The following is a 27,647-nucleotide window of genomic DNA, read 5'->3' as shown; positions in this document are numbered from 1 at the left end:
GGTTGGCGTAATAGCTGAAAGGGTGTGGTTAAAGTGATACGTAATCCTCGCTGTTCTCTGAAGTACTGTACTGGTTATTACATAATGGCGTCTTTCTGCAAGCACACACTCAGCCATGTTGGTCAAAGCCCAAGGTGAAATTGTAAGAGTTTTGGATAAACGAGAAAAAAATCAGGTCGTCTGTGGTAAACACAGGTTTTAGGAGATCTTATACGTCTTCTATGAGATGTTCTTCATCAGCCAACGTAACTTTTTGTGAATTTTGAAGCATTTGAGATGTTAAAACATTTATGTAATCAACGCACGCACATAAAGACTTCACAATTCATAAAGGTAATATTAACTGACTGATATTATCTCATGGGTCGTTCCATGTCATTTCAGCAAGCCATTTTAGGCTGTCCTGAAATCGTTTCTGTAGTTAGAAACAAGATTACCATTCCTGCAACATTATTTTGATGAAATATAATTTGAAATTAAAGCAATTGATGGCACCCAAATTGGCCATTTTAATTTATAGGACTCATATAATATTCAATAAACATAGTACCTAACATCCGATTTGAACCCAACTTTTTTTCTAACTCTAACCACGTTTCCATCCACAGTTGTATTCGAGTAAAATTATACCATATAAAAAAAATCACAACAGCTGTGATGGAAACAGGAAGTTTCGGTACAATTTTATAATTTTGTATTTATTTATTTATTTCACCTTTATTTAACCAGGAAGGCTAGTTGAGAACAAGTTCTCATTTGCAACTGCGACCTGGCCAAGATAAAGCATAGCAATTCGACACATACAACAACACAGAGTTTCACATGGAATAAACAAAACATACAGTCAATAATACAGTAGAACAAAAGAAAACAAAAAGTCTATATACAGTGAGTGCAAATGAGGTAAGTTAAGGCAATAAATAGGCTATGGTGGCGAAGTAATTACAATATAGCAATTAAACACTGGAATGGTAGATGTGCAGAAGATGAATGTGCAAGTAGAGATACTTGGGTGCAAAGGAGCAAGATAAATAAATAAATACAGTATGGGGATGAGGTAGGTAGATAGATGGGCTGTTTACAGATGGGCTATGTACAGGTGCAGTGATCTGTGAGCTGCTCTGACACCTGGTGCTTAAAGCTAGTGAGGGAGATATGAGTCTCCAGCTTCAGAGATTTTTGCAGTTTGTTCCAGTCATTGGCAGCAGAGAACTGGAAGGAAAGACGACCAAAGGAGGAATTGGCTTTGGGGGTGACCAGTGAGATATACCTGCTGGAGCGCGTGCTACAGGTGGGTGCTGCTATGGTGACCAGTGAGCTGAGATAAGGGGGGACTTTACCTAGCAGGGTCTTGTAGATGACCTGGAGCCAGTGGGTTTGGCGACGAGTATGAAGCGAGGGCCAGCCAACGAGAGCATACAGGTCGCAATGGTGGGTAGTATATGGGGCTTTGGTGACAAAACGGATGGCACTGTGATAGACTGCATCCAGTTTTTTGAGTAGAGTGTTGGAGGCTATTTTATAGATGACATCACCGAAGTCGAGGATCGGTAGGATGGTGAGTTTTACGAGGGTATGTTTGGCAGCATGAGTGAAGGATGCTTTGTTGCGATATAGGAAGCCGATTCTAGATTTAATTTTGGATTGGAAATGCTTAATGTGAGTCTGGAAGGAGAGCTTACAGTCTAACCAGACACCTAGGTATTTGTAGTTGTCCACGTATTCTAAGTCAGAGCCGTCCAGAGTAGTGATGCTGGACGGGCGAGCAGGTGCAGGCAGTGATCGATTGAATAGCATGCATTTAGTTTTACTTGCATTTAAGAGCAGTTGGAGGCCACGGAAGGAGAGTTGTATGGCATTGAAGCTCGTCTGGAGGTTAGTTAACACAGTGTCCAAAGAGGGGCCAGAAGTATTCAGAATGGTGTCGTCTGCGTAGAGGTGGATAAGAGAATCACCAGCAGCAAGAGCAACATCATTGATGTATACAGAGAAGAGAGTCGGCCAATTGCCGACAGATCATTTGTTCGTTTAACATGGTGGGATCTTTTTGTGTCATTAAAATGAATTATACCAGGAAATGCGGCAGAAACAACTTTATGCACAAATATTAATATAATAACTATCATAACAAAGTAAATTCGGAGTCACGCGATGATATGGTGTGTGGTCCTCCCACTACGTCTCGGGAAACCATGCAGTTTATTAAACTACAGATTAAATAAATTATACTGAACTTCACAGGGTGGTGAAAGTGCACAGTGATACAGTAAATTTGAATAACAAATACAAATATTCTGGCTCTTATCCATAATAATATCGTCATGTAGACTCACTAGCCTACTCGCACTGTACGTAAATCCGAGACACTCCAAATAGTATGAAATGTTACGTTTCTTATGGTATGTATTCATGTGTGGATTTCTATCACCCATTTCTTGTGATATGTTATGAATGACATGTTATGAATTTGCAAAAACGTACACTACCGGTCAAACGTTTTAGAATACCTACTCATTCAAGGGTTTTTCTTTATTCTTTATTTGGGTTAGGGAAAGGGTTAGCTAACATGCTAAGTAGTTGCAAAGTAGCTAAAAAAGAATAAGTAGTTGAAAAGTTGCTAATTAGCTAAAATTGTCTGTGATAATATTTGAATTCACAACCTTTGGGTTGCTAGACGTTCTGGTTATATGCCCACCCATTGCCTTAAGTAACCATCTGGTTACTGTAACCATACCAAAAGTAACACATCATACTAAATGGGGTGTCTCGGATTTACTTACAGAATAATACAAAATGCTCTGAAACCAGGTAGGTATACATTATCAGTTCTCTATGTCTTACAAGTAGTATGGAGTTTTATTTATTTTACCAGGCAAGTCAGTTAAGAACAAATTCTTATTTTCAATGACAGCTTAGGAACAGTGCCTTGTTTAGGGGCAGAATGACAAATTTGTACCTTGTCAGCTCGGGGATTTGATCTTGCAACCTTTCGGTTACTAGTCCAACGCTCTAACCACTAGGCTACGCTGCCGCCCCAGTTGTGGCATGGAGTATTGTTTCTTCATCCTATGTAATGTATTACTGAATTTGCTGATGTTTTTTTCCCCCTCTTCTGAGAAATTAGTCAGTAACCACGTTTCCATCCAACCATTTCATGCAGATTAATTACCTGACGCATGAAAAAATAAACTACGGGCTGATGGAAACATAAAATGCCGATACAATTTTATTAATGCCGACAGACAATTTATTCCTTCAACATGGTGGGATCTTTTTGTGTCAGTTAAATAAATTATGTGAGAAATGGCGGTGGAAACACCTTTATGCGCAAATATTGATATAATAACTATCATATCGAAGTAAACTTGGAGTCATCGATGATATGTTGTGTTGTTGTGTTGTCACTACGACTCGGGAAGGCATGTAGTGTATTAGCAGTGGTGGAAAAAGTGCCCAATTGTCATACTTGAGTAAAAGTATAGATACCTTAATAGAAAATGATTCAATTAAAAGTGAAAGTCACCCAGTAAAATACTACTTGAGTACAATGATACAGGTATTTGGTTTTAAATACACTTAAGTATGAAAATGTAATTGCTAAAATATACTTAAGAATTGAAAAATGAAGTACAAATGATTTCAAATTCCTTATATTAAGAAAACCAGACAGCACCATTTTCTTGTTTTTTAAATTTACAAATAGCAAGGGCCACACTCCAACAATCAGACATAATTTACAAATGAAGCATGCGTGTTTAGTGAGTCCACCAGATCAGAGGCAGTGGGCATGACCAGGGATGTTCTCTTGATACGTGCGTGAATTGGACCATTTCCCTGTCCTGCTAAGCATTCAAAATGGAATGAGTACTTTTGGGTGTCAGGGAAAATGTATGGAGTAAAAAGTACACTATTTTCTTAAGGAATGTAGTGAAGTAAAGTAGTCAAAAATATCAATAGTAAAGTAAAGTACAGCTACCCTCCAAAACTACTTAAGTAGTACTTTAAAGTATTTTTTACTTAAGTACTTTACACCAATGTTTGTTAGTCTACAGATTAAATAAATGAACTTCACAGAGTGGTGAATGTGCAAGGGAATGAGCATCATGCTCCTTTCCAATAAATATTGAGGGTCTTATTCTGGTGAGAAATTCTGGTGTCTGTAACCATTTAGAGATAGCCTACTTAAAACAAGTTGTTGTTTCATTTTATTATAATTGTATTAATTATTCATCGTCTTTTTAGGTCTTATCAATAGCCTAGCGAATTTAAACTTTCTTATTGACAACATTTGGCATATCCATGGCTCAGACATAATTAATGCATTTCAGTGTGAATGCTATGTTTAACATTATTAACTGGGTGGTTCGAGTCCTGAATGCTGATTGGCTGACAGCCGTGGTATATCAGACCATATACCACGGGTATGGCAAAACACTTATTTTTACTGTTCTAATTCCGTTGGATAAACAGTTTATAATAGCAATAAGGCACCTCGGGGGTTTGTGATATATGGCCAATATACCACGGCTAAGGACTGTATCCAGGCACTCCGCGCATCACGCATAAGAACAGCCCTTAGCCATGGTATATTGGCCATATACCACACCCCCTCGGGCCTTATTGCTTAAATATATTTCCATATCGAAACCATGCAATTACTCAGAACAATGTGGACTGCAAACATGTTAAACATATTTAGCAAATATGGCATAGGCCTACATTGAATTATTTTTGTTTCTGTAGGCTATTTAACAAACTAGGCTATAACGGTCTAACGTTAGAATTGGAGTTGATGAGAATGCAATACATAAAAGACCATAAAAACACAACTTGAAGCAACCACATATTTAGCCATGGAGTACGTTCTGATTGGCCAGTGAAGGGTCGTCACTACTTACCACAGATCCAAAGTCATAAACCCCTCTCTATTTCTACAATTTGTCTTCTTAAAATCTGATTTTAAACCTAACTCTAATCTTAATCACACTGCTAACCTTTTGCCTAACCTTAAAGCTGCAATATGTAGCTTTTTGTGCTACCCCACCAAATTCACATAGAAATGTGAGTTATATATATGTCATTCACATCGAAAGCAAGTCTAAGAATCTGTAGATCTGTTCTATGTGCGCTGTTTCTATACTTCCCATTCTTAAGTTTCATTTTTGTGTCTTACTTTCGGTTTCATACACCAGCTGAAAATACAATATTTTGGGTTATTGAAAATATATTTCACAGCAGTTTAAATGGTACAATGATTCTCTATGTGCCAAAACAAGCAGTGTAAACTGAAATTAGGCAAACTATTACAATTTTCACAACCAGGAAATGGCAAAGCGATTTCTGCATATTGCACCTTTAAATTAAGACCAAAAAGCACATTTCTGTTTTCATTCATTTTTACAATATAGCCAATTTTGTTGTGGTTGTGGCTAATGTAACTAGTGACAACTGGGGTCAAGCCTCAACACCTACATCTTGTTTATTCATCAAAACCCAGCCTTTTCACACCAGCTACTGTGCCCATAATTCCAACTGTGAAATAAAATAAATATTTGACACACCCCTGAACCTATAGCACTACCACCCCAGCCTCGCTAAGATTTACCATTAGGTTTGTTAAAATAGAGCCCCATATCTACTATGATCAGTATCTTTCAAGCTGAGAGCAGACTTTTTTTGTTGTTGAACAGTATCTTAGCAAGCAAATAATAGAATTAATGACTTTATTCCATCTACATCACCTTAGTAAGGTAAATATTCAACAGTCTTTGTTCTAGCATAGGTTTACTGTCTCTGTAAAAACAGGTATTTGTTTAGGCCCGTTTCAAATGACAAGCTAACAAAGTGTTAATAAGGGGTATGTGAGTAATTACCCTCTTACCCAAAGACCCTTCACATGTACATCTCAAGCCACACTGCTACGATTTATCCCCATTGTGGACACTCCTATGTCTGAGAAGGCTACACAAGAAGGAGAAGCTCTTGTAACATAGTTTGCACTTGAAGGACCTCTCCTTGGTGTGAACAGTCTGGTGCATATTCACAGTACACATCAGTAAAGTGCTTACCAAACATGGGGTAGGCGTACAGCTTGTCGGCCTTCCTAATGCTCGACCTCCCACGTTGTGACCCAATGACACCAGAGGAGGGAGAAGCAGGAAACACCACCCTCAGGTGGTTAGTCTTTGAGCTCCCTCCTTGACCTCTAGACATTGTTTTGGGTGTTGTTGGGATTGTGTGCTGTGTTGTAGGCTAGGTAACTTTCGTGTCCATATGTGAATTAAATATGTTTTGGTTCGACAGAGAACTGAAACTCAGTCCCTACAATGATACAAAAATAAGCAAGTAAGTCAGCACAGAGTCAATTTTGTATTTAATTTAAAACAAATAGTCCTACACTCATAACGTGAAGTTCAGTACTTTTATTGCACAAAATGTTACATGTGACAAGTAAAAAGAAAACAAGTAGAATAACTTTTCTCACTATGGTAACACTTTACCGTACATCTAGTACCCTCGCTTTGATAAAATACATTTTAGAATACTTTGGAAAAGGATAAAACATTACATTGCACACAAACAGGACAAGGTTGTCACTTTACATCAGCGAAGCACTTTTACAGACACCATATCATCTACTCTGCCTCATCACACTCATTTCCTCAGTTTACCTCCTCGAGTTCCCTACTACATCCCAAACGAACTAGTACTAAATCATCAAATCAAATTATATTGGTCACATACACGTGTTTAGCAATGTTATTGCGGGTGTAGCGAAATGCTTGTAAATGCTTGCACTACATTACATGTCCCTATACTCTAGACATGGGTCGTGTGCATTTTCTGCTGGTGTATCCTGACGTGTCTCCTCTCTGAGAACCTCTTCCCGCAGTGCGTACAGGCGAGCGGCCTCTCCCGTGTGGACCTTCAGGTGCACTTTCATATTGTGCTGGTGGGAGAACCTTTTCTCACACTGGGGGCAGCTGTAGGGTTTCTCCCCTGTGTGGACCCTCTGATGCCTCTTCAGGTGGGTCGATCTGGAGAAACGGGCCCGGCACAGGTGGCAGCCGAACGGTTTCTCCCCTGTGTGTATCCTCTGGTGGATCTCCACCTGTTTGGGGAAACTGAAAGCTTTCCCACAGAACGAACACGGGAAGCGCTTTTCTTTACCGATTCCGTCTCTACTACTGTCATTTGTCAATGGGCTTGTGTAGCCATTTAGTGTTGAAGCATTGTCTGAGGTCTGGTTTAACTTAAGGAGAGTGTGAGGAGGATGAAGGCCAGGGAGTGTCTGTGTTGTCACAGCGTTCATGTTCCAGTTGATGGATCCTATAGAAGGCAGGCTGAAGGCAGCATCTGTTAGGGGGTTAACCTGAGGCTCCATCAGTCTCTCTGAATCACAACTATAGGAGCAGGACGGAGCATCGCTAGCCGAGTCTGTGTCTGTTCTCTCCAACCGCATACGGACACCTCCCCGTCCCCGCAGACCAAATCTACGCCTCGCTGTGGTCTCAGCCAGTCTGTTGTCATGGAGACTAAGTTCAGTTGTGGTTTTGTGTTCGGCTGTTTGTTTCTGGTTAACAGTGTTGATCCCAGGCCCAGAGTTGAGGACGCTGTCCCATCCACAGACCTCGACTATGTCGCTACTGGACCTGGCCTGCTCAGTGACGTTCTCCCCTGGGCCCTTGACTGCACCGGTCTGGCAATCCAAAATGGCCGTCCAGTCTCCTCTGTTAACTTCCAGCCAACCACCTGCAGGAAGAGTTAATAAAACAGAATATAAGAATATTTGGAAGATAAATACACAACGCAGAGAATGAGCGGACGAGAGTAAATAGTTGGTCTTCAGTTCAACAGCTGCTAGAATCTGTGGAATGTCAGTCCTGCACTCAGAGCTACGAGTGCCATGTTTTCAATGGTCTGTACATCGAGTCTGGAGCAGGATACTTGTTATTTGGCCATTGGCCCAGTTGTACGGCAAGGACTTCTGATTGGTCAACCCCACGCTAGGGTGGAGGGTTATGAATGGCCTCCTGTTCCTTTGTTCTGTGGAGAAAAGCTGAGGACAGGGGAGACTGAACATCTACCTCCCAGCAAAACATCTATGATTGGTCCTCTTTGAATAAACCTATTTGTCTCGCCGATTTGCTTTGGGGTTTGTGTTATTGAAGAATAACATCAACTGCTAACAAGACTTTACAAACGTGGCAGAGAAAACATAACGTTATGACTATAACTACTGTTCCCTGAAGGAGTGAAACTGGATTTATTCCCTAAATTTAATACCGCTCTTCACCAAGCCCAGGAATGGGCAATGCAGGGCCAAACGGGTGTTGTACCTAATTTCTCTCCTTCAGGGAACAGTATTATAGACATAACATTACATTCCCTTTCAGTCAGTCCAATTCGGAATAGCATACTATGGGGAAATATAATCACGCCTTAAGCCGACCCCAACAGATACTAAATGAAACAGCTCATGGCAGACCACCCACAGCGTGCTGCCTAGTTATTTCCCATCCCAGCCATAAGCACATTGTGGGCTACACTGGAGCAGTGACATCCAAGCGATTTTTTTTTTTTAAAGTGTGGTGATGCCCAACTCGCCGTGGCACAAATATCTCCTCTAGTCAACCTTTTAACCTCTCTGGTATCATTGGGACGCTAGCGTCCCACCTCGACAACAGCCAATGAAATTGCAGGTCGCCAAATTCAAACAACAGAAATCCCATAATAAAAATTCCTCAAACATACAAGTATTAAACACCATTTTAAAGATAAACTTCTTGTTAACCCAACCACAGTGTCAGATTTCAAAAAGGCTTTACGGCGAAAGCACACCATGCGATTATGTTAGGACAGCGCCTAGCCACAAAACACCATACAGCCATTTTCCAGCCAAGGAGAGGACTCACAAAAGTCAGAAATTGCGATTAAATTAATCACTTACCTTTGATGATCTTCATCTGGTGGCACTCCCAGGACTCCATGTTACACAATAAATGTTTGTTTTGTTCGATAATGTCCCTCTTTATGTCCAAAAACCTCAGTTTTGTTGGTGTGTTTAGTTCAGTAATCCAAAAGGCACAAAGCGCGCTCTCAACACCCAGACGAAAAGTTTTTAAAAGTACAATAAAAGTTCGTAGAAACATGTCAAACGATGTTTAAAATCAATCCTCGAGTTGTTTTTGTCATAAATAATCAATAATATTTCAACCTGACAAAAGCTTCATCAATAGAAAAGCAGAAACAAGAAAAGGCACGCTCCCGATCACACGCTGGACTCATGTCTGGAAATTTCCACTGTCCATTCACTGAAAGTGCTGCATCTCCCGCATTTTTCAGAGTAAAAGCCTGAAACAATGCCTAAAGACTAGCCACATGTAGAAGAAGCAATAGAGATCGTGAACTGGGTCCTAAGTCTTTGTATGGTGGAAAAACAGCCTTTCAAAATAATAGTACTTCCTGGATGGATTTTCCTCAGGTTTTCGCCTGCCATATCAGTTCTGTTATACTCACAGACATTATTTTAACAGTTTTGGAAGCTTTAGAGTGTTTTCTATCCAAATCTACCAATTATATGCATATCCTAGCTTCTGGGCCTGAGTAGCAGGCAGTTTAATTTGGGCATGCTTTTCATCCAAAATTGCTAATGCTGCCCCCTACTCTAGTGAAGTTAAACAATGCCCAATATGCTGCCAGACCCCTTGTCAAGTAGGAGCTGCCACAGCTAGGTAACCCTTGCCGCTATATGCCAGGGAGATAGCCTCCACAACCCAGTGGGAGAGAGAGTGTTTAGAGAGCGCCCTGCCGCGAGCTGGATTAGCAACACATACAAAAAGCTGGTCACATAACTGGATATCCCAGGTCAGTTCAAAGTACGTGCGTAAATCCCACACCGGACATGTAACCTCTTTTGCTTTTCAGAAGCAAAATGAGGAAGCGAAAAGGGAAATAGCTCAAAAGCTAAAAGGACCTGTAGAACATGACTTTCAGGGCGAAGGCCGCATTGTCAACCTTTGCCGCCCAGGGCGAACTGAGTCCAAGAAGAGTGTACGGATAACGCGTGGAAGTCCCCAACAAGTTTAACTGAGGCCAAAGCCATGAGTATAGATCTTTTGTAGAAGAGGATCTTCAGATCCACCGACTCCAGAGGCTCAAAGAGGGCCGCACATAGTGCCTCCAAAACCAGAGCCAAGTCCCATGTGGGCACAATAGGTTTAGAGACCAGTCTGAGACGACGTACAACTTTCAGGAACCGCACAATCGGGGGGTGGGCCCCCAGTGAGGCTCCGTCAATTCCCACATGACAGGCTGAGATGGCGGCCATGTACACTTTTAATGTTGAGAATGCCCACCCCTGCTCGAAATGCTCCTGTAGGAACATAAGGATGTCCCTCAAAGAGCACTGATAAGGAACAAGACCTTTATCTAGGCCCCAGAATTCAAACACTAACCACTTATATGCATACAGCCCTGTTGTGGAGAGCACCCTTGCAGACTGAATGGTAGCAATAACATTTGGCGGTAAACCTCTAGCCATCAGATTGGCCCTCTCAGGGGCCAGGCCCATTGAACAGAATATCCGGCCTCCCGTGCCAAACCTGTCTGTGTGCCTGGGACAAGGCCACTGGTGCACCAAAGCGATTGTTTCCAACTGGGCACTCTGGTCCCTCAATGACAAAAATAGATGACACTGTGCGTTTTCCGGCAATGTTGACCCTAATCTCCACTCCTGAGTGCCAAGTACACCGTCAGAAGTTACAGGTAATTGATAAGCCAGGCACTATGACACTGTCCGTACTTTCCGAATTGAGTAACCCATCGCACAGCGCGCCCCCACCCCTGGGGGGATGAGTCTGTTGTGACCACCTTGCGGGACAACACCTGGGTCATGAGAACCCCTTTGCGACAGTAGCTGGGGATCCCTCCACTGGGCCAGTGCCCAAAGGTATGTCGGGGACACTGGAATTGACCGGTTTAGGTGGCGAGATGCTTCCAAGCGTGTTGCTAGCACCCAGCACTGGAACAGCCGCATCAATAATAGTTTCAGGGGACTGACCACCATCATAGAAGCCATCATCCCCAGTAGGCGCAGGAACTGGTGAAAACGTACTGTGCGGCTCAACCGAATAAAACCTAGAGAATGAACATGGGGCACCAGCCTCGATGTGTGTAACACTGCTTGTTCCTTTGACTGCTATCAGCCAACTGTCTAGATAGGCCAACACCCTAAGCCCCTGATGGGTGCCTCCACCACCTGTGAAAAGACGCGAGGCGAGAGGGACAACCCTAACGGGAGTACCAAAAACTTGTAGGCTATCGCCTCATAATGGAACCTCAGGAACTTTGTGACTGGGGTACATGGGCACACGAAAGTACGCATCCTTTAGGCCGATAGTGGGTGAACCAATTGCCTGGACACATGGACAGTAAGAGCCACTGGTTTGTGAGCATTTTGAACTTGCGAACTCTGAGATGCTTGTTCAGGGCACGCATGTCTAGAATAGGGCTTAAACCACCGTCCCTTTTCGGAACCAGGAAATACAGACTGTACCACTGTCCTGTAGCACTGTCCTGGGCTTCCAACAGAGGAACCATTCGTTCTGCCTGTTTCTGGAGCAGGGAGGATATTTCCTCCCTTAATACTGGCACTGAGGCCAGAGGAACAGTTGACGTGATGATGCCGCAAAAACGTGGGTGGGGATTCGTACAACGAGTTGTAGCCTGACATCAGTATTCGCATGATCCAGGGCAGATCAGGCAGCGAGTCTCCAGTAAAGTGCCATTTGAGGAGGCATGACGCCCCCAGTAGTGGCCGGGGAAAAATATGTTTCCACCACACTCGACAAACTTGTGGCTGAATGTGGAGGGACTGTTTTATTGAACTCACATGTGGAATACACTCTTAACATCCGCAAACAATGGGGTTGAAACAATATGTTTAGGTGGAAACGTTTGCCTGAAGTCTCCTTTCCTGCGGCTTGGCAGGACCATGTCGCCCCTGGAAGCGGTGCGGCGCTTGTGCCAGGCAGATTGGTGTTGCGCCTGTCAATCAGGCCGGGTTGGACCTGGTGCTGGGCCGGGCCCCTGGGACAGCCCGCTTAGCATCCCCAAAGAAGGGAGAAAAGTACGCCACGCCTCTTCCTGGCCTTGAACCAGCCCTGCATGGCCTCCAGGGCCAAACCAAATAACCCCGGAGGACAAATCGGCTCAGAGGTACATTTGTCTGTCCCGCTCTCTCAGAAAACGTCAAAGATGACAGTGTGCCACCACAGTAGCGCCCCTGCTCTTGCCGAGATCCAGAACGGTGCACCGGGACGTAAACAGAATGAAGTTGGCCGTAACACAAATCTCATCCAGGAGGATGAGGGCTCTCCTGCAGCCAAGGCCATGCCAAGCTCTGGCAGCAACTCTGTCTGGTAGACCTGCAGTAGAGTTATAGACAACAGGGATCAGCCACCCCCTCAGTGCAATACACCTTATCCAGCTGAAAAACGACAATGCTTGTTAGGGAGCGTAGGATTCGCATTAGCACACCCTTGTTAGCCAACAGGCTAAGTAGCCAGGTAGCTTGCTATAGACTGGAGGCGTGTGCACCAGCCCCACCCAATCCATCCCCTCCAGATCCATCAATGGGGCACACCAATGCAACATCAGCTGAGCTGAATGCGGGTTGGACCAGGTTGTCATCAATTCTTCAACGAAATCCAGAAACAGGGGCCGGTGGTGCTTGACTGTGGCAACCACAGGGGGCTGATACTTCCCACCGAACCTTGACTTTGCCACAGGTGTGAACATGGCCACTTCAACTCCAAAATGTATAGCCACCCTGCAGCACAATTCTATGAACAATGCGTTGGATACCAGGGTTATCCCGCTACTCACATAACGTTAGGGGGTGGCTGTCCGGGAACTAAGTCCTCTTCCGAGAAACTCCTGGAGCGTCCAGAACACCATGTCATCCGAAACCTGTGTCCTGTATGTCATCATGGGAGACAAACCAGCCGGCTCACTATCTCCTAGCTGGGAGGCTAGTTCCACCAAAGCCCCAAATCTCTCTCCGTTTCCTGCACCTCAGTCCCAGGCATCCAGCATCCGGCATCCGGGAAAGGAAAGTTGCCATCGGTAACGCCAAGCTTTCTCAAGAATGCGACATGTCTTGCCATGGAGTTTGCACGCAGTATGTGGCAATGCTCACACAGACTGGTTCAAGCGAGGGCCGCCTGAGCGTGTTCCAAGCCGAGACAAAATACACATAAATCGTGAGAATCTTTCAGAGAAATAGTATAACTGCATGACTGGGTGAATGAACACATCATCGCGTCGTCCGCTTTCTTAACCGTTTTAGTCATTTTCTTCCAGCAAATTGAAGAATAACTAATTGTTTGTGATTAGGAAACTTGTGAGAACAAATACAAACTAAGCACACAATAATGGGACAGTTTAGTTGGCGCAACGTAAGTCTCATTTTCCAATTGTTTGTTTTATTATCGTGAATCGTTCCTGTTCACACCGAGGTGAAGAGCAGAATAATTGAAGGAAGGAATCTGTGCCTCATGTTTATCACCTGTGGAAGGCGGGGCTTCCAGCGAGGCACGGATTTCATTGGCCTTGTCAGGTGAGATTGTAGATTTTCAACCAAAGTCGCGAGAGTGCGACTCCCCATAGTATGTTGCACCGAAGTTGACTGACTGAAGGGAAACTCATACATATTTTGAGTCAATTAACTGGTCAAGTTCATACATTATAATGTGTGTTTTTGTATACAAACATAAGTTGTATTAATTTCATTTTATAAAAGAATAATAACCAGTTGCATCACTATTCTATATGTAGGCTATATGTATTACTAATCACATTGAAGATCTATTACTGTATGTAGGCTATATGTATTACTATTCCCATTGAAGATCTATTACTGTATGTAGGCTATATGTATTTCTCCCTTACCTTGCTCCCCTGTCTTTAGTCCACTCAGCAGGTCAATGCTCTCTGGTCCGTCTTCTATTGTCTCCTCTTTGACCAGCAGCAGATCAGGCTTCCCATCCTCCATGTCTACTGACTGTAAGAAATACAGAGTGAGAGGATGTTGGATCCAGAAATCTGATATGAGCACCCTGCTATGGATCATCTTCTGATTGTGTAATGAGGGACTGCTATGAGTACCATGCAAACATGTTAGTTAATTTTATACTATGCAAATGTATTAGTTAATTTAATTTGCCGTAATTTCCAGACTATTAAGCGCACCTGAATATAAGCAGCACCCACTGAATTAAAAAATATATATTATTTTGAACATAAATAAGCTGCACATGTCTATAAGCCGCAGGTGCCTACCGGTACATTGAAACAAATTAACTTTACACAGGCTTTAACGAAACACGGCTTGTAACAAAAATAAATAGGCTTTAACAAAACACGGCTTGTAACAAAAATAAATAGGCTTAACGAAGCACGGCTTGTAACAAAAATAAATAGGCTTTAACTAAAATAAATGGGCTTTAACGAAACACGGCTTGTAACAAAAAATACAAAATTAGCAGTAAACAGTAGCCTACCAAGAAAGTAATTGGTCACCATCTTCCTTCTCCTGTGCACTGAAACCATCTCCTTCGGTGTCGGAGTTGAATAGCTTCAGAATTGCTTCATCCGATATTGGATCGTTTTCATTGTCGCTCTCGTCACTTTCATCCGGAGGCAAATCCCCCGCTGAGCCCTCTTCAACACGCAGGAGTCCAGCCTTTCGAAACCCGTTGATGATAGTGGATTTTTTGACAATGCTCCACGCTGTCTGGACCCACTGGCAGACTTGACCATAAGTTGCTCTTCGCATGCGGCCCGTTTTAGTGAAGGATTTCTCCCCACTTGTCATCTAAGCCTCCCGCTGAACACGGAGCGCCACCTTAAATGCACGATTTACACTGATGTCGAGTGGCTGCAAATACTTTGTTGTGCCCCCAGGAATCAGGGTGATAAAATGACTACCGTAATCAGAATGATGGGAAGTTTGAGAGCGCTCGATTTAATCTAAACAGTAAACAAAAATAGTTGTTTGACCTTAACCCGTTTGGCAATTTCATTGCTCTAATGAAAGCTTCATGCTGCCAAAAAACTGAGCACGTCACAGAATGTGTTTTTATTTTTTATTTTTTTTTAAATTTGAAAGCGGGAAAAATCCATATATTAGCCGCGTCATTGTTTAAGCCTCGACGTTCAAAACCTGGGAAAAAAGTTGCAGCTTATAGTCCGGAAATTACGGTACATGACGCTCATTAAAATGGTTTGATAATTCAAAAGGCACAGTCCCACACTTAAGACAAAATTCATCAAGACCTTGGGCTATATCCGAATAGAGTATCAAAATAGAAGTACTGATCAAAGATCAGGTCCCCGCCTGTCTACATAGTCTTATTCATTATGATCTAAAAAGCAAAACTGATCCTAGATCAGCACTTGTACTCTGAGAGGCTTTGTGGATGCGGAGGGTAGTGCGCAAGGCCCAGTACATCACTACGGCCAAGCTTCCTGCCATCTAAGACCTCTATACCAGGCAGTATCAGAGGAAGGCCCTAAAAGTTGCCAAAGACTCCAGCCACCCTAGTCATAGACTGTTCTCTCTGCTACCATACGGCAAGCCGTACTGGTGCGCCAAGTACAGGTCCAAAAGGCTTAACAGCTTCTACCCCCAAGCCATAAGACTCCTTAACAGCTAACCGAACTATTTGCATTGACCCCCCCATTTTTACGCTGCTGCTACTCTGTGTTTATTATCTATGCAGTCACTTTACCTCTACCTACATGTACATATTACCTCAATTACCGCTACTAACCAGTGCCCCCACGTATCGACTCTGTACCGTTACCCCCTGTATATAGCCTTGTTACTGTTATTTTATTGTTGCTCTTTAATTATGTTATTTTTCAATTTTCTTATTTTTATTTATTGTTTACTTAAGTTTATTTAGTAAATACTTTAACTTATTTTTTCTTAAAACGGCATTGTTGGTTAAGGGCTTGTAAGTAAGCATTTCACTGTTGTATTCTGCGCATGTGACAAATAAAATTTGATCTAATACCATTCAGACAGTAGTTCAGTGGGCTCACCTCAGTGAAACTGTGTGTGGTCCTGTGCTGCTCAGCTGGTTCCTCTGTGGATTCAGGAGGTGGTGTAGTCTGGTTGTCCTCCATGATTATGGTCCCCTCAGGGTTCCCCAGGCCCTCCTCCTCCTTCACCAGCAGCACCTCTGGACCGTCCTCCTCCTGGAAGAGAGCCATGATACAGATTACACAGACATACACTCCCTTAGGTACACACACACACACACACACACACACACACACACACACACACACACACACACACACACACACACACACACACACGATGGATGGGCCATACTTGTGAATATTAGAAACAGTTTAAATTCAAACAAATGCTCTGTCACAATGTGCATCAGCTAATTAAAATCGCCAATTTACTTGCAAGTGATAGAACGCACTCATAGATAAACACACATTCAACATGGAGTGTTTATCCATCCCCACTATGTTTGAGTCCTATACTGTAGTTACAGAATGACTTCATTGTTGTTAAACCCATCATGGTGGACATAAATATGATGTGGGTAAAAATAAGTCAGCTATGATAAGTCAAAAGTCATCAAACCTGACTAAACTATTTAAGTGTACAGTAGGTGTTTCAGACCCCTTGCAAATGTATTAAAAATAAAAAACTGAAATCACATTTACATAAGTAATCAGACCCTTTAGTCAGTACTTTGTTGAAGCACCTTTGGCAGCGATTACAGCCTCAAGTATTCTTGGCTATGATGCTACAAACATTTGGGGAGTTTCTCCCATTCTTTTCATCAGATCCTCTCAAGCTCTGTCAGGTTGGCTGGGGAGCGTCGCTGCACAGCTATTTTCAGGTCTCTCCAGAGATGTTCGATCGAGTTCAAGTCTGGGCCACTCAAGGACATTCAGAGACTCGTGCCGAAGCCACTCCTGCGTTGTCTTGGCTGTGTGCTTAGGGTCGTTGTCCTGTTGGAAGGTGAACCGTCGCCCCAGTCTGAGGTCCTGAGCGCTCTGGAGCAGGTTTTCATCAAGGATCTTTCTGTAATTTGCTCCGTTCATCTTTCCCTTGATCCTGACTAGTCTCCCAGTCCCTGCCGCTGAAAAACATCCCCACAGCATGATGCTGCCACTACCATGCTTCACCGTAGGGATGGTACCAGGTTTCCTCCAGACGTGACGCTTGGCATTCAGGCCAAAGAGTTTAAATCTTGGTTTCATCTGACCAGAGAATCTGGTTTCTCATGGTTTGAGAGTCCTTTAGGTGCTTTTTGGCAAACTCCAAGTGGGTTGTGATGTGCCTTTTACTGAGGAGCGGCTTCCGTCTGGCCACTCTACCATAAAGGCCTGAATGGTGGAGTGTTACAGAGGTGGTTGTCCTTCTGGAAGGTTCTCCCATCTCCACAGAGGAATTCTAGAGCTCTGTCAGAGTAGCCATCAGGTTCTTGGTCACTTTCCTGACCAAGGCACTTCTCCACTTATTGCTCAGTTTAGTCAGACGGCCAGCTCTAGGAAGAGTCTTGGTGGTTCCCAACTTCTTCCATTTAAGAATGATGGAGGCCACTGTGTTCTTGGGGACCTTCAATGCTGCAGACATTTTTTGGTACCCTTCCCTAGATCTGTGCCTCGACACAATCCTGTTTCTGAGCTCTACGGACAATTCCTTTGACATCATGGCTTGATTTTTGCTCTGACATGCACTGTCAACTGTGGGACCTTATATAGACAGGTGTGTGCCTTTCCAAATCATGTCCAATAAATTGAATTTACCAGAGGTGGACTCCAATCAAGTTGTAGAAACATCTCAAGGATGACCAAATGGAAACAGGATGCACGGGAGCTCAATTTCAAGTCTCATAGCAAAGGGTCTGAATACATACGTAAACAAGGCATTAATGTTTTTCTATTTTTAATACATTGGCAAAAATGTCTAAAAACCTGTGTTCGCTTTGTCATTGTGGGCTATTGTGTGTTGATTGAAGAATAAACATTTTTTTTAGAATAAAGCTGCACACCCCCATCCACAGGGCTTTAGTGGAGCGGGTCGAGAGAGTCTCAATCTTGGTGTTCACACCACTAAGGAATTAACATGGTGCACACACACACCAAAACAGGCGTGAAGAGGGCACAACACCATTTCCCCCTCAGGAGGCTGAAAAGATTTGGAATGGGCCCTCAGATCCTCAAAGGGTTATACAGCTGCACCATTGAGAGCATCTTGACTGGCTGCATCACTGCTTGGTATGGCAACTGCTTGGCATCCAAACGCAAGGCGCTACAGAGGGTAGTGCGTACGGCCCATCACGTCGCTGGACCCGAGCTCTCTGCCATCCTGGACCTCTATACCAGGTGGTGTCAGAGGAAGGCCCTAAAACTTGTCAAAGGCTCCAGCCACCCAGGACTGTTCTCTCTGCTACCGCACGGCAACTGGTACTGATGCACCAAGTATGAAACCAACAGAACCCTGAACAGCTTCTACCCCCAAGCAATAAGACTGCTGTTACCTTGTACCCCTGCACATTGAATCGGTACTGGTACCCCATGTATATAGCAAAGTTATCGCTACTCATTGTGAATTTATTCCTCATGTTATTATCTTTCGATTATTTGTACATTTTTCTTTCTGCATGGGAAGGGCCTATAAGTAAGCATTTCACTGTTAGTCTACATCTTTTATTTACGAAGCATATTTAAATGTGACAAATAACATTTGATTTGTAGCTATATTTAGTAGGCCTTACGTGTAATGGTTATAAAGCGCTGTTGGGTGTATGCAGAATAGGGTGAGATCAGATGTGATGTGTACTAAAGAACAGTGGTGTAAAGTACTTAAGAAAACATAATTTCCGAATGCACTGTATATTGTGAACATCTCCCCTCTCCTGGACTTCCTGACGGGCAGTGCCCAGGTGGTGAGGGTAGGCACATCCGCCACGCTGACCCTCATCACGGGGCCCCTCAAGGGTGTGTGCTTAGTTCCCTCCTATACTCCCTGTTCACCCACGACAGCGCGGGCGTTTTTTTGCTTATCTGCACTTTACCATTTATATTTAACATCTTTTACTTTAATTCCACAACATTCCTAAAGAAAATAATGTACTTTTAACTCCATACATTTTCCCTGACACCCAAAAGTACTCGTTACATATTGAATGCTTAGCAGGACAGGAAAATTGCCAAATTCCCACATTGATCAAGAGAACGTCCCTGGTCATCCCTACTGCCTCTGCTCTGGTGGACGCACTAAATACGTGCTTTGTTTGTAAATTACTTTTGATACACAAGTGTATTTAAAACAAAATACTTTCACTCAAGTAGTATTTTAGTGGGTGACTTTCACTTGAGCCATTTTCTAGGAAGGCATCTTTACTTTTACTCAAGTATGACATTTGGGTACTTTTTCCACCACTGCTAAAGAGAGCCTCATTGAAAGTCTTAGAATGAAAAGTCCCATTTTGTGTTCATTAAAAATAAACATTTTGAATAGACCATATGAAAACCCACACACCGAACAAAAATATAAATGCAACTTGTAAAGTGTTGGTCCCAGGTTTCATGAGCTGAAATAAAAGATCCCCGTAATGTTTCATATGCACAAAAAGCTTATTTGTCTCATATTTTGTGCACAAATTTGTTTACATCCCCGTTAGTGAGCATTTCTCCTTTGCCAAGATAATCCATCCACCTGACAGGTGTGGCATATCAAGAATCTGATTAAACAGAATGATCATTACAAAGGTACACCTTGTGCTGGGGACAATAAAAGGTCACTAAAATGTGCCGTTTTGTCACAACACAATGCCACAGATGTCTACATTTTTGAGGGAGAGTGCGATTGGCATGCTGACTGCAGGAATGTCAACAAGAGCTGTTGCCAGATAATTTAATGTTCATTTCTCTACCATAAGCCACCTCCAACATTATTTTAGAGAATTTAGCACTACGTCCAACCGGCCTCACAACAGCAGACCATGTGTAAACATTGCCAGCCCAGGACCTCTGCATCTGGCTTCTTCACATGCGGGATAGTCTGAGAACAGCCACCTGGAAAGCTGATGAAACTGATTTGTGTTTCTGTCTGTAATAAAGCCCTTTTGTGGGGAAAAACAAATTCTGATTACCTGCACCTGGCTCCCCAGTGGGTGGGCCTATGTCCTCTAAGGCCAATCCATGGCTGCGCCCCTGCCTAGTCATGTGAAATCCATAGACTAATTTATTTATTTAAAATTGACAGATTTCCTTATATGAACTGTAACTCAGTAAAATCTTGGAAATTGTTGCCTTTATATTTTTGTTCAGTGTAAGTAGTTGAATGGAAGAAAAGAAATAGGCATTTGTGAACAACATATAGCCTACACGATATGTAACGAACTTTTTAGGCTTAAATATATCACACAATAGCTGGATGCAATATTCTTCAACACTGAAATCTGTTACTCTCCTTATTCCAAAGGCATCTGTGGATCTTTCCTGCTGACAACACTGAACATTAATCTGTCTTTAATGCAGGGGTTGATCTCAATGTTAGAAGCTATCGAGTGGAATGGTTACTTTCTATGTTATAGAGTGGAATGGTTTTTCTGCTGGTGTATCCTGAGGTAGCTCCTATCTGAGAACTTCTTTCCGCAGTACGTACAGGCAAATGGCCTTTCTCCCATATGGACATTCAGGTGCATCTTCAGATGGTGCTGGTGGGAGAACCTCTTCTCACACTGGGGGCAGCTGTAGGGTTTCTCCCCTGTGTGGACCCTCTGGTGCCTCTTCAGATTGCAGGCCTGGGCAAACCGCATGTGACACTGGGTACAGCTGAAGGGTTTCACTCCTGTGTGGACCCTCTGGTGGATCTCCACCTTCTGGGGGCAGCTGAAGCCTTTGTTACAGAACATGCAGAGGAACCGCTTCTCTTTACCGCCTGTTGTTGCTCCCTCTCCCTGAGCCTTGGCCCTTTGGTCCTTCGAGTTCAATACCTGATCGAAAAGGACGCTGCTGTCTGAATCGGATGGTGCCATCGACGTGGACACTGGGTCGCGATCCCTGAGTGCGTGTAAAGGTGAGTGGGTGGTGACATTTAGATTTGTCTCTAAGCTTTCCCTATAGTCTAAAAAGTCACTGGTGTTGCCCTGCGAGTGTCCTTCTCCTAAGTGAGTCTGGTCTGCATTACATGTCAGAAGAGTGTCGCCCTCCACTTTCACAGTCACCTCATCTACAACCAGACCATCCCCTTTCTTACCTAGGAACCCTTCAGAGTTGACACTACTACTGTACTGGTTCCAGTCCACTCCAATTGGATTAGTCTGTGTATCTAAGCCCACAGGCACGTCACCAGGTATCATCTCTGTCTCTGTAGCGTATGAACAGGATGGATCATTGCCAGTCTGTAACGTGTCACCTGAGTCCTGATGGGACAGAACCGTCCTCGGGCTTGGGTTACCATAAAGTAAATACTCTGAGCAGGGAGCAGGAGGACAGCCCAGTTGCCCCAGCCCCATTAAAGTCTCTGTATCTGTCTCTGACTTGAGGACGGCGTTCAGCGTTCCACTGACCTCCGTGATTCTGCGTCGGGTCCTGGGCAGCTCTGGGGCAGTGGTGGGGTCCTCCGTGGCTACAGGGGGGGCCACTCCAGTCTGGATGTCTCTGCTGTGTCGTGGGTCCTCCTCTCCTTCAGACCTCTCCAGCTTGACCCCAGGACTTGCATCTTCAGGCTAACACAAGAAAAAAGGAGGTAATTACCGATACATGAGTAGAACTGGATAACAATGCCGTAGGGAAGTCTCACAAGCTCACCTATGGCAGATAAATGAGGATGTACATGTAAGCAAGTGAATAGCTGAGGGAAGCCTTACGAAATAAACTGGCCACATTTGACATACAGTGATTTTGATGTAATCAGGGTCTAAAATTAACACCCACCAATTGCGTGTAGATTTTGACATTGGCGGGTAAGAATGTCTAATTCACCTGCTACGTTGGTGGGTGGTCACACTCAGGGCTCTACAGTGCAAGCATTTCATAAAAATAGTCAAGTAAAGTATGGCACAAGTGCAAGTTGTGATTTAAAGCTAAATAAATGCTGCAGTAGCTGTTTTGAAAGTATTTCTGCAGTTTTGTTTCATATCTGGTAATGCACAAAAAAAATCTGAATTCAAACGTTATAGCTACCCCACCTTGCAAAGCAACACTGCCTGTCTGGGGTGCTGTGGGCGAAGTGCTGAAGGATTCGTTTTTAGAAGCAATGCGCTCAGCCTTAAATGTTGGTCTAATTTACTCAAAAGTCTACTAAAATGAGACTTTGTCCTTGTGTTTGTCTATTTACATTGTTTTGTTCACAAGCTAGGTTGCTTTCAATGTTTGAGTTTGCTTCCACTGCTAGCAAAAAGAGACGACATGGTAGGTCTCTACTAGTGAGATAGTAACAGGGACACTTGCCTGTGACAAAGGTAACCTTAAAGGGGCAACTAAACATTTTTGCCTCTACTATGCATGCTCATCTGTTTTTTTTTTTTTTTTTAAGGCGGCGGCAAAAATATTTTGGCTGGTAAATTCAATTTTTTTTTTTTTAGATCTGAGTGGCTGTTAGATTAAAGCTTTTATTATTATTTTTTTTATCTACCTGCCACAATGCCTGGTATACAAAAAAAGTATGTTTTAGGCCCTGGATGTAACACTATTACACTAACCTCTATCACGATAACGTGCTGGGTTGAGGTTCCACTCCCATCGTCAACAGTGATTGGTTGGTCATCTCTCCATGTATTGTGTCCTGCTGGCTTCACAAAGCTTCTGTGGCCTCCAGTGAGATGTCCTTCACCTGAGAGAGTGATTGGGGGAAAAGAGGTGCAATAATGGTCAGCTATTGGTTAGCTATTGTAAATGCTCAACGCTATATTATACACTGAATGTACAAAACATTAAGAACACCTTTCTAATACTGAGTTGCACCCCCTTTTGCCCTCAGAACAGCCTCAATTCAAGGGGTCGAAAGCATTCCACAGGGATGCTGGTCCATGTTGACTCCAATGCTTCCCACAATTGTGTCAAGTTGGCTAGATGTCCTTTGGCCATTCGTGCACGGTGTCAATAGACTCAATTATTAATTAGATAATAATTCAATATCTTAATTTAAGATTATACTAAATGAAGCGAACTCAGATTTGTACAATAGTCCCATACACTACCGTTCAAAAGTTTGGGGTCACTTAGAAATGTCCTTGTTTTTGAAAGAAAAATAAATAAATTGTCCATTGAAATACAATGTAGACATAGTCATTTACAACATTAACAATCGTAGCTGGAAACAGCATACTTTTAATGGAATATCTACATAGGCGTAGAGGCCCATTATCAGCAACCATCACTCCTGTGTTCCAATGGCACGTTGTGTTAGCTAATCCAAGTTTACAATTTTAAAAAGGCTAATTGATCATTAGAAAACCCTTTTGCAATGATGTTAGCACAGCTGAAAAGTGTTGTTCTGACTAAAGAAGCAATAAAACTGGCCTTCTTTAGACTAGTTGAGTATCTGGAGCATCAGCATTTGTGGATTCGATTACAGGACTCAAAATGGCCAGAAACAAAGAACTTTCTTCTGAAACTCGTCAGTCCATTCTTGTTCTGGGAAATGAAGGCTATTCCATGCGAGAAATTGCCAAGAAACTTAACCTGTTATGGCTAGGGGGCAGTATTTTCACGTCTGGATAAAAAATGTACCTGATTTAATCTGGTTACTACTCCTGCCCAGTAACTAGAATATGCATATAATTATTGGCTTTGGATAGAAAACACCCTAAAGTTTCTAAAACTGTTTGAATGGTGTCTGTGAGTATAACAGAACTCATATGGCAGGCAAAAACCTGAGAAGATTTCATGCAGGAAGTGGCCTGTCTGACAAGGTGTCGTTCTTCTTGTCTCTGTTTATTGAAGAGTGAGGATCTTAGCTGTCCCGTGACACTTCCTACGGCTGCCATAGGCTCTCAGAAGGCGGCAAAATGCTGAATCGTGGCTTTGCAGGCTCTGGCTGAAAAAAAGTAGCGCGTTTGGGTAGTGGCTGGTTACAGTACTGTGAGACTCAGGCTCGTGCCTGCGTCGACCGAAAGCTTTGTTTTCTTTCCTCTGTTTAGCTAAATGGACATTCCCGGTCGGAATATTATCGCTTTTTTACGAGAAAAATGGCATAAAAATGGATTTTAAACAGCGGTTGACATGCTTCGAAGTACGGTAATGGAATATTTAGATTTTTTTGTCACGAATTGCGCCATGCGCACGACCCTGATTTACCATTTCGGATAGTGTCTGGGACGCACGAACAAAACGCCGCTATTCGGATATAACGATGGATTATTTTGGACCAAACCAACATTTGTTATTTAAGTAGCAGTCCTGGGAGTGCATTCTGACGAAGACAACAAAAGGTAATCAAACTTTTATAATAGTAAATCTGATATTGGTGAGTGCTAAATAGCTAGCCCGTGATGGCTGGGCTATGTACTTAGAATATTGCAAAATGTGCTTTCACCAAAAAGCTTTTTTAAAATCGGACATATCGAGTGCATAGAGGAGTTCTGTATCTATAATTCTTAAAATAATTGTTATGCTTTTTGTGAACGTTTATCGTGAGTAATTTAGTAAATTGTTAGCAAATACCCCGGAAGTTTGCGGGGGGTATGCTAGTTCTGAACGTCACATGCTAATGTAAAAAGCTGTTTTTTGATATAAATATGAACTTGATTGAACAAAACATGCATGTATTGCATAACATAATGTCCTAGGTGTGTCATCTGATGAAGATCATCAAAGGTTAGTGCTGCATTTAGCTGTCTTCTGGGTTTTTGTGACATTATATGCTAGCTTGAAAAATGGGTGTCTGATTATTTCTGGCTTGGTACTCTGCTGACATAATCTAATGTTTTGCTTTCGCTGTAAAGCCTTTTTGAAATCGGACAGTGTGGTTAGATAAAGGAGAGTCTTGTCTTTAAAATGCTGTGAAATAGTCATATGTTTGAAAATTTGAAGTTTTTGTATTTTTGAGGAATTTGTAATTCGCGCCACGCCTATCATTGGATATTGGAGCAGGTGTTCCGCCAGCGGAACGTCTAGATGTAAGGTTAAGATCTCGTACAACGCTGTGTACTACTCCCTTCACAGAACCACGGTGCACAACTGAGCAAGACGACAAGTACATTAGAGTGTCTAGTTTGAGACAGACGTTTCACAAGTCCTCAAATTGCACCTTCATTACGTCAACAGTGAAGAGGCAACCCCGGGTTGGCTTGATATTAAAAGACCAATATGGGATACATGATTTTAGGTCATTCAGAATGCGTCACGGTTTCTCATTTTTCACACATGGACGCCTTTCCTTCAATGGGCGGGCCGTTTGGAAATGTTTGGGCAAAATGTAAGTATACCCACTTCTCCAAGCACCACTACACAACTGGAGATACTATTTATAGATCGAGTGATTATGTTCCATGCATCATTGTTTTCAATTAGTAAATAATATAGTGTCTTTGTGCAAGATTCTGTAGCAAGCTAAGTAATCAAGATAATTATTGCATACCATCTCAAAATTGACCAAGACCAAATTCTGGTTAACACATCCAAATTCATGTGTAAAGGGGACCCCACCACCCACAAAATGTACCTCTTGCCATTCCTCTGAATCGTTCGAGGATCTTGGGACGACTGGCGAGGACGCGCTCTCGCATTGTCTTCTCTGCGCGCTCCCGTGCCACCTTCAGTTCGATTAGCTGAAGTTTCCTCCGCAATGTCGTGTTTTCTTTCTGGCTTTGAGTTATTTCCAAACGAAACACTGCATAGTCGTCGTCTACGAGTTTACAGATCTCTGCCACGGCTGCATTCGCTAGCACCTCCATGATGGAGGCTATTTGAGTGTGAAAAACCATGGCCATTGTTAGCAGCTAAATTAGCGTTACTTACTAGATAACGTTAACATCTATCATCCAAGTCCTGTCGCCAACGCGAATGAAATATTATCTGGGGTAAGTGTTTAGTGCTGTGCAGTTAAATTCGTCATATTTTGAATTCCATGGTTGTTAAAATGTCTAAATGACAAAAACACAAACGTGAAAATTGTTCTTGACCATGTTTACTTCCGTTTACTTAGTCTTTGGAATTTGGTTAGCGTATCGTATCCAAATTGTAGGTGCATACACCGCCACCTACAGTCCTGGAGTGTCAGGCCAATCATAGCCTACCTACATAAAATGATCGTACTTAGTCCTTGTCCTCTAAGAAAGTTACATATGGCCGTAGACACCTACACTCATTAAAAACCCATTACCCCATTCCACTACTTTTACCCTATTGTCTCCTGCACCATACCAACGGACTGGGAGGACAGGACACCACCCCTCATCACACCCAGTAAAACTCTTATGAAGTCAAATCTTATACCCAAATACATCTCTGCAGCTGCCACCACATCCATTTTCTGTGATTTACTTTCCATTTCTGTGGTACAGTTGATAACCATCGCTAAGAAGCCAACCTTACTGAAGCATAACTCACTCGTTACCCTATCCCTCTGTACTGGTACAACTCGATTACCCACTGGGGTCCTCTTCCACTTTTTTCACTGCCTCAGCATACTACACCCTCTGCATTAGTCTGATTCTGGCCACTTCAATTTGCCTATTTTGCACCAGACACATCCAAACCCCAGCAAGATGGGCACCCCTACAGTTAACACACAACTACACAATCCACTGTCCCATGCCCTCCTGCACACTTCCCACAACTTGGAATCTCCCTCCAACACACTGCTGCATCTAAAACAATGCAGTGGATTTGGCACCTGAAACAATGCAGTGGATTTGGCACAAAAGCTCTAACAGGATAACTGATATATCCTAACATGACTGCCGGGTAGAGACTGACTCAAAACTCAAAAAAGGACTGACAGTGACTCCTCTTTCACCACCCTCCCCACCGGGTCTATGACGCACCAAATGGCGGGCGTCACAAACACCCGGAATCTAAAACTTCAATTGCTCCAGCGCCACACTTAACGCTACCCCAGAAAATCACTCCTTTCTATGATGCCCTCTTCCTAAGAGCAAAGCAAGAAACTGATCTTGACCCAAGTTGCGTGACACGGAGTGCCTGCTCCCTCTGGTCAGAAGAAACACAAACAAATATCACAAGTTCACTACAGGTTACCTTCACTGATTCAACTGCACCCAACTCCTTTTACACTGAAGAGAAAGGATCTTATGGGTTGGCCTCATTGCTCAAAGGGTGTGGCTAAAATAAAAAGTTATGCACGCTGTTCTTTGAAATACAGTACTGTTTATTACATTACACATTAAATGTCCCGTTATGTTCGTCACTACTTACCACAGTCAAAATCATAAACCCTGCCTATTTTTACAATTTCTGTTCTTAAAATCAGATTTAAACCTATTAACCTTAACCACACTACTAACCTTAAGCATAACCCAGGAATATAAATAAATATGTGAATGGTGCGTATAGACAGTATATGAATAGAACAGGCTTGTAGAACAGTAAATACGGTGCATTCGGAAAGTATTCAGACTCCTTCCCTTTTT

At 42.9% G+C, this 27,647-nt stretch overlaps 1 protein-coding gene across 1 annotated transcript; it reads right to left on the bottom strand.

Annotated features, from left to right (window-relative positions):
- Positions 1-6,407: 6,407 nt before the first annotated feature.
- LOC106610118 (zinc finger protein 263) lies at positions 6,408-26,215 on the bottom strand. The gene is made up of 6 exons (XM_014209289.2): positions 25,718-26,215; positions 22,755-22,885; positions 21,621-21,779; positions 16,111-16,266; positions 13,954-14,065; positions 6,408-7,752 (listed from the first exon to the last, which is right to left on the bottom strand). The coding sequence occupies exons 1-6, from the start codon at positions 25,983-25,985 to the stop codon at positions 6,803-6,805; spliced, it is 1,776 nt and encodes a 591-aa protein (XP_014064764.2). The 5' UTR covers positions 25,986-26,215; the 3' UTR covers positions 6,408-6,802.
- Between the last annotated feature and the right edge of the window lie 1,432 nt (positions 26,216-27,647).

This window comes from Salmo salar, chromosome ssa08 (genome assembly GCF_905237065.1).
Source record: "Salmo salar chromosome ssa08, Ssal_v3.1, whole genome shotgun sequence".
Taxonomy (NCBI): Eukaryota; Metazoa; Chordata; class Actinopteri; order Salmoniformes; family Salmonidae; genus Salmo; species Salmo salar.
The sequence above is the reverse complement of the archived record's forward strand: the minus strand, read 5'-3'. Positions and strand labels throughout refer to the sequence as shown.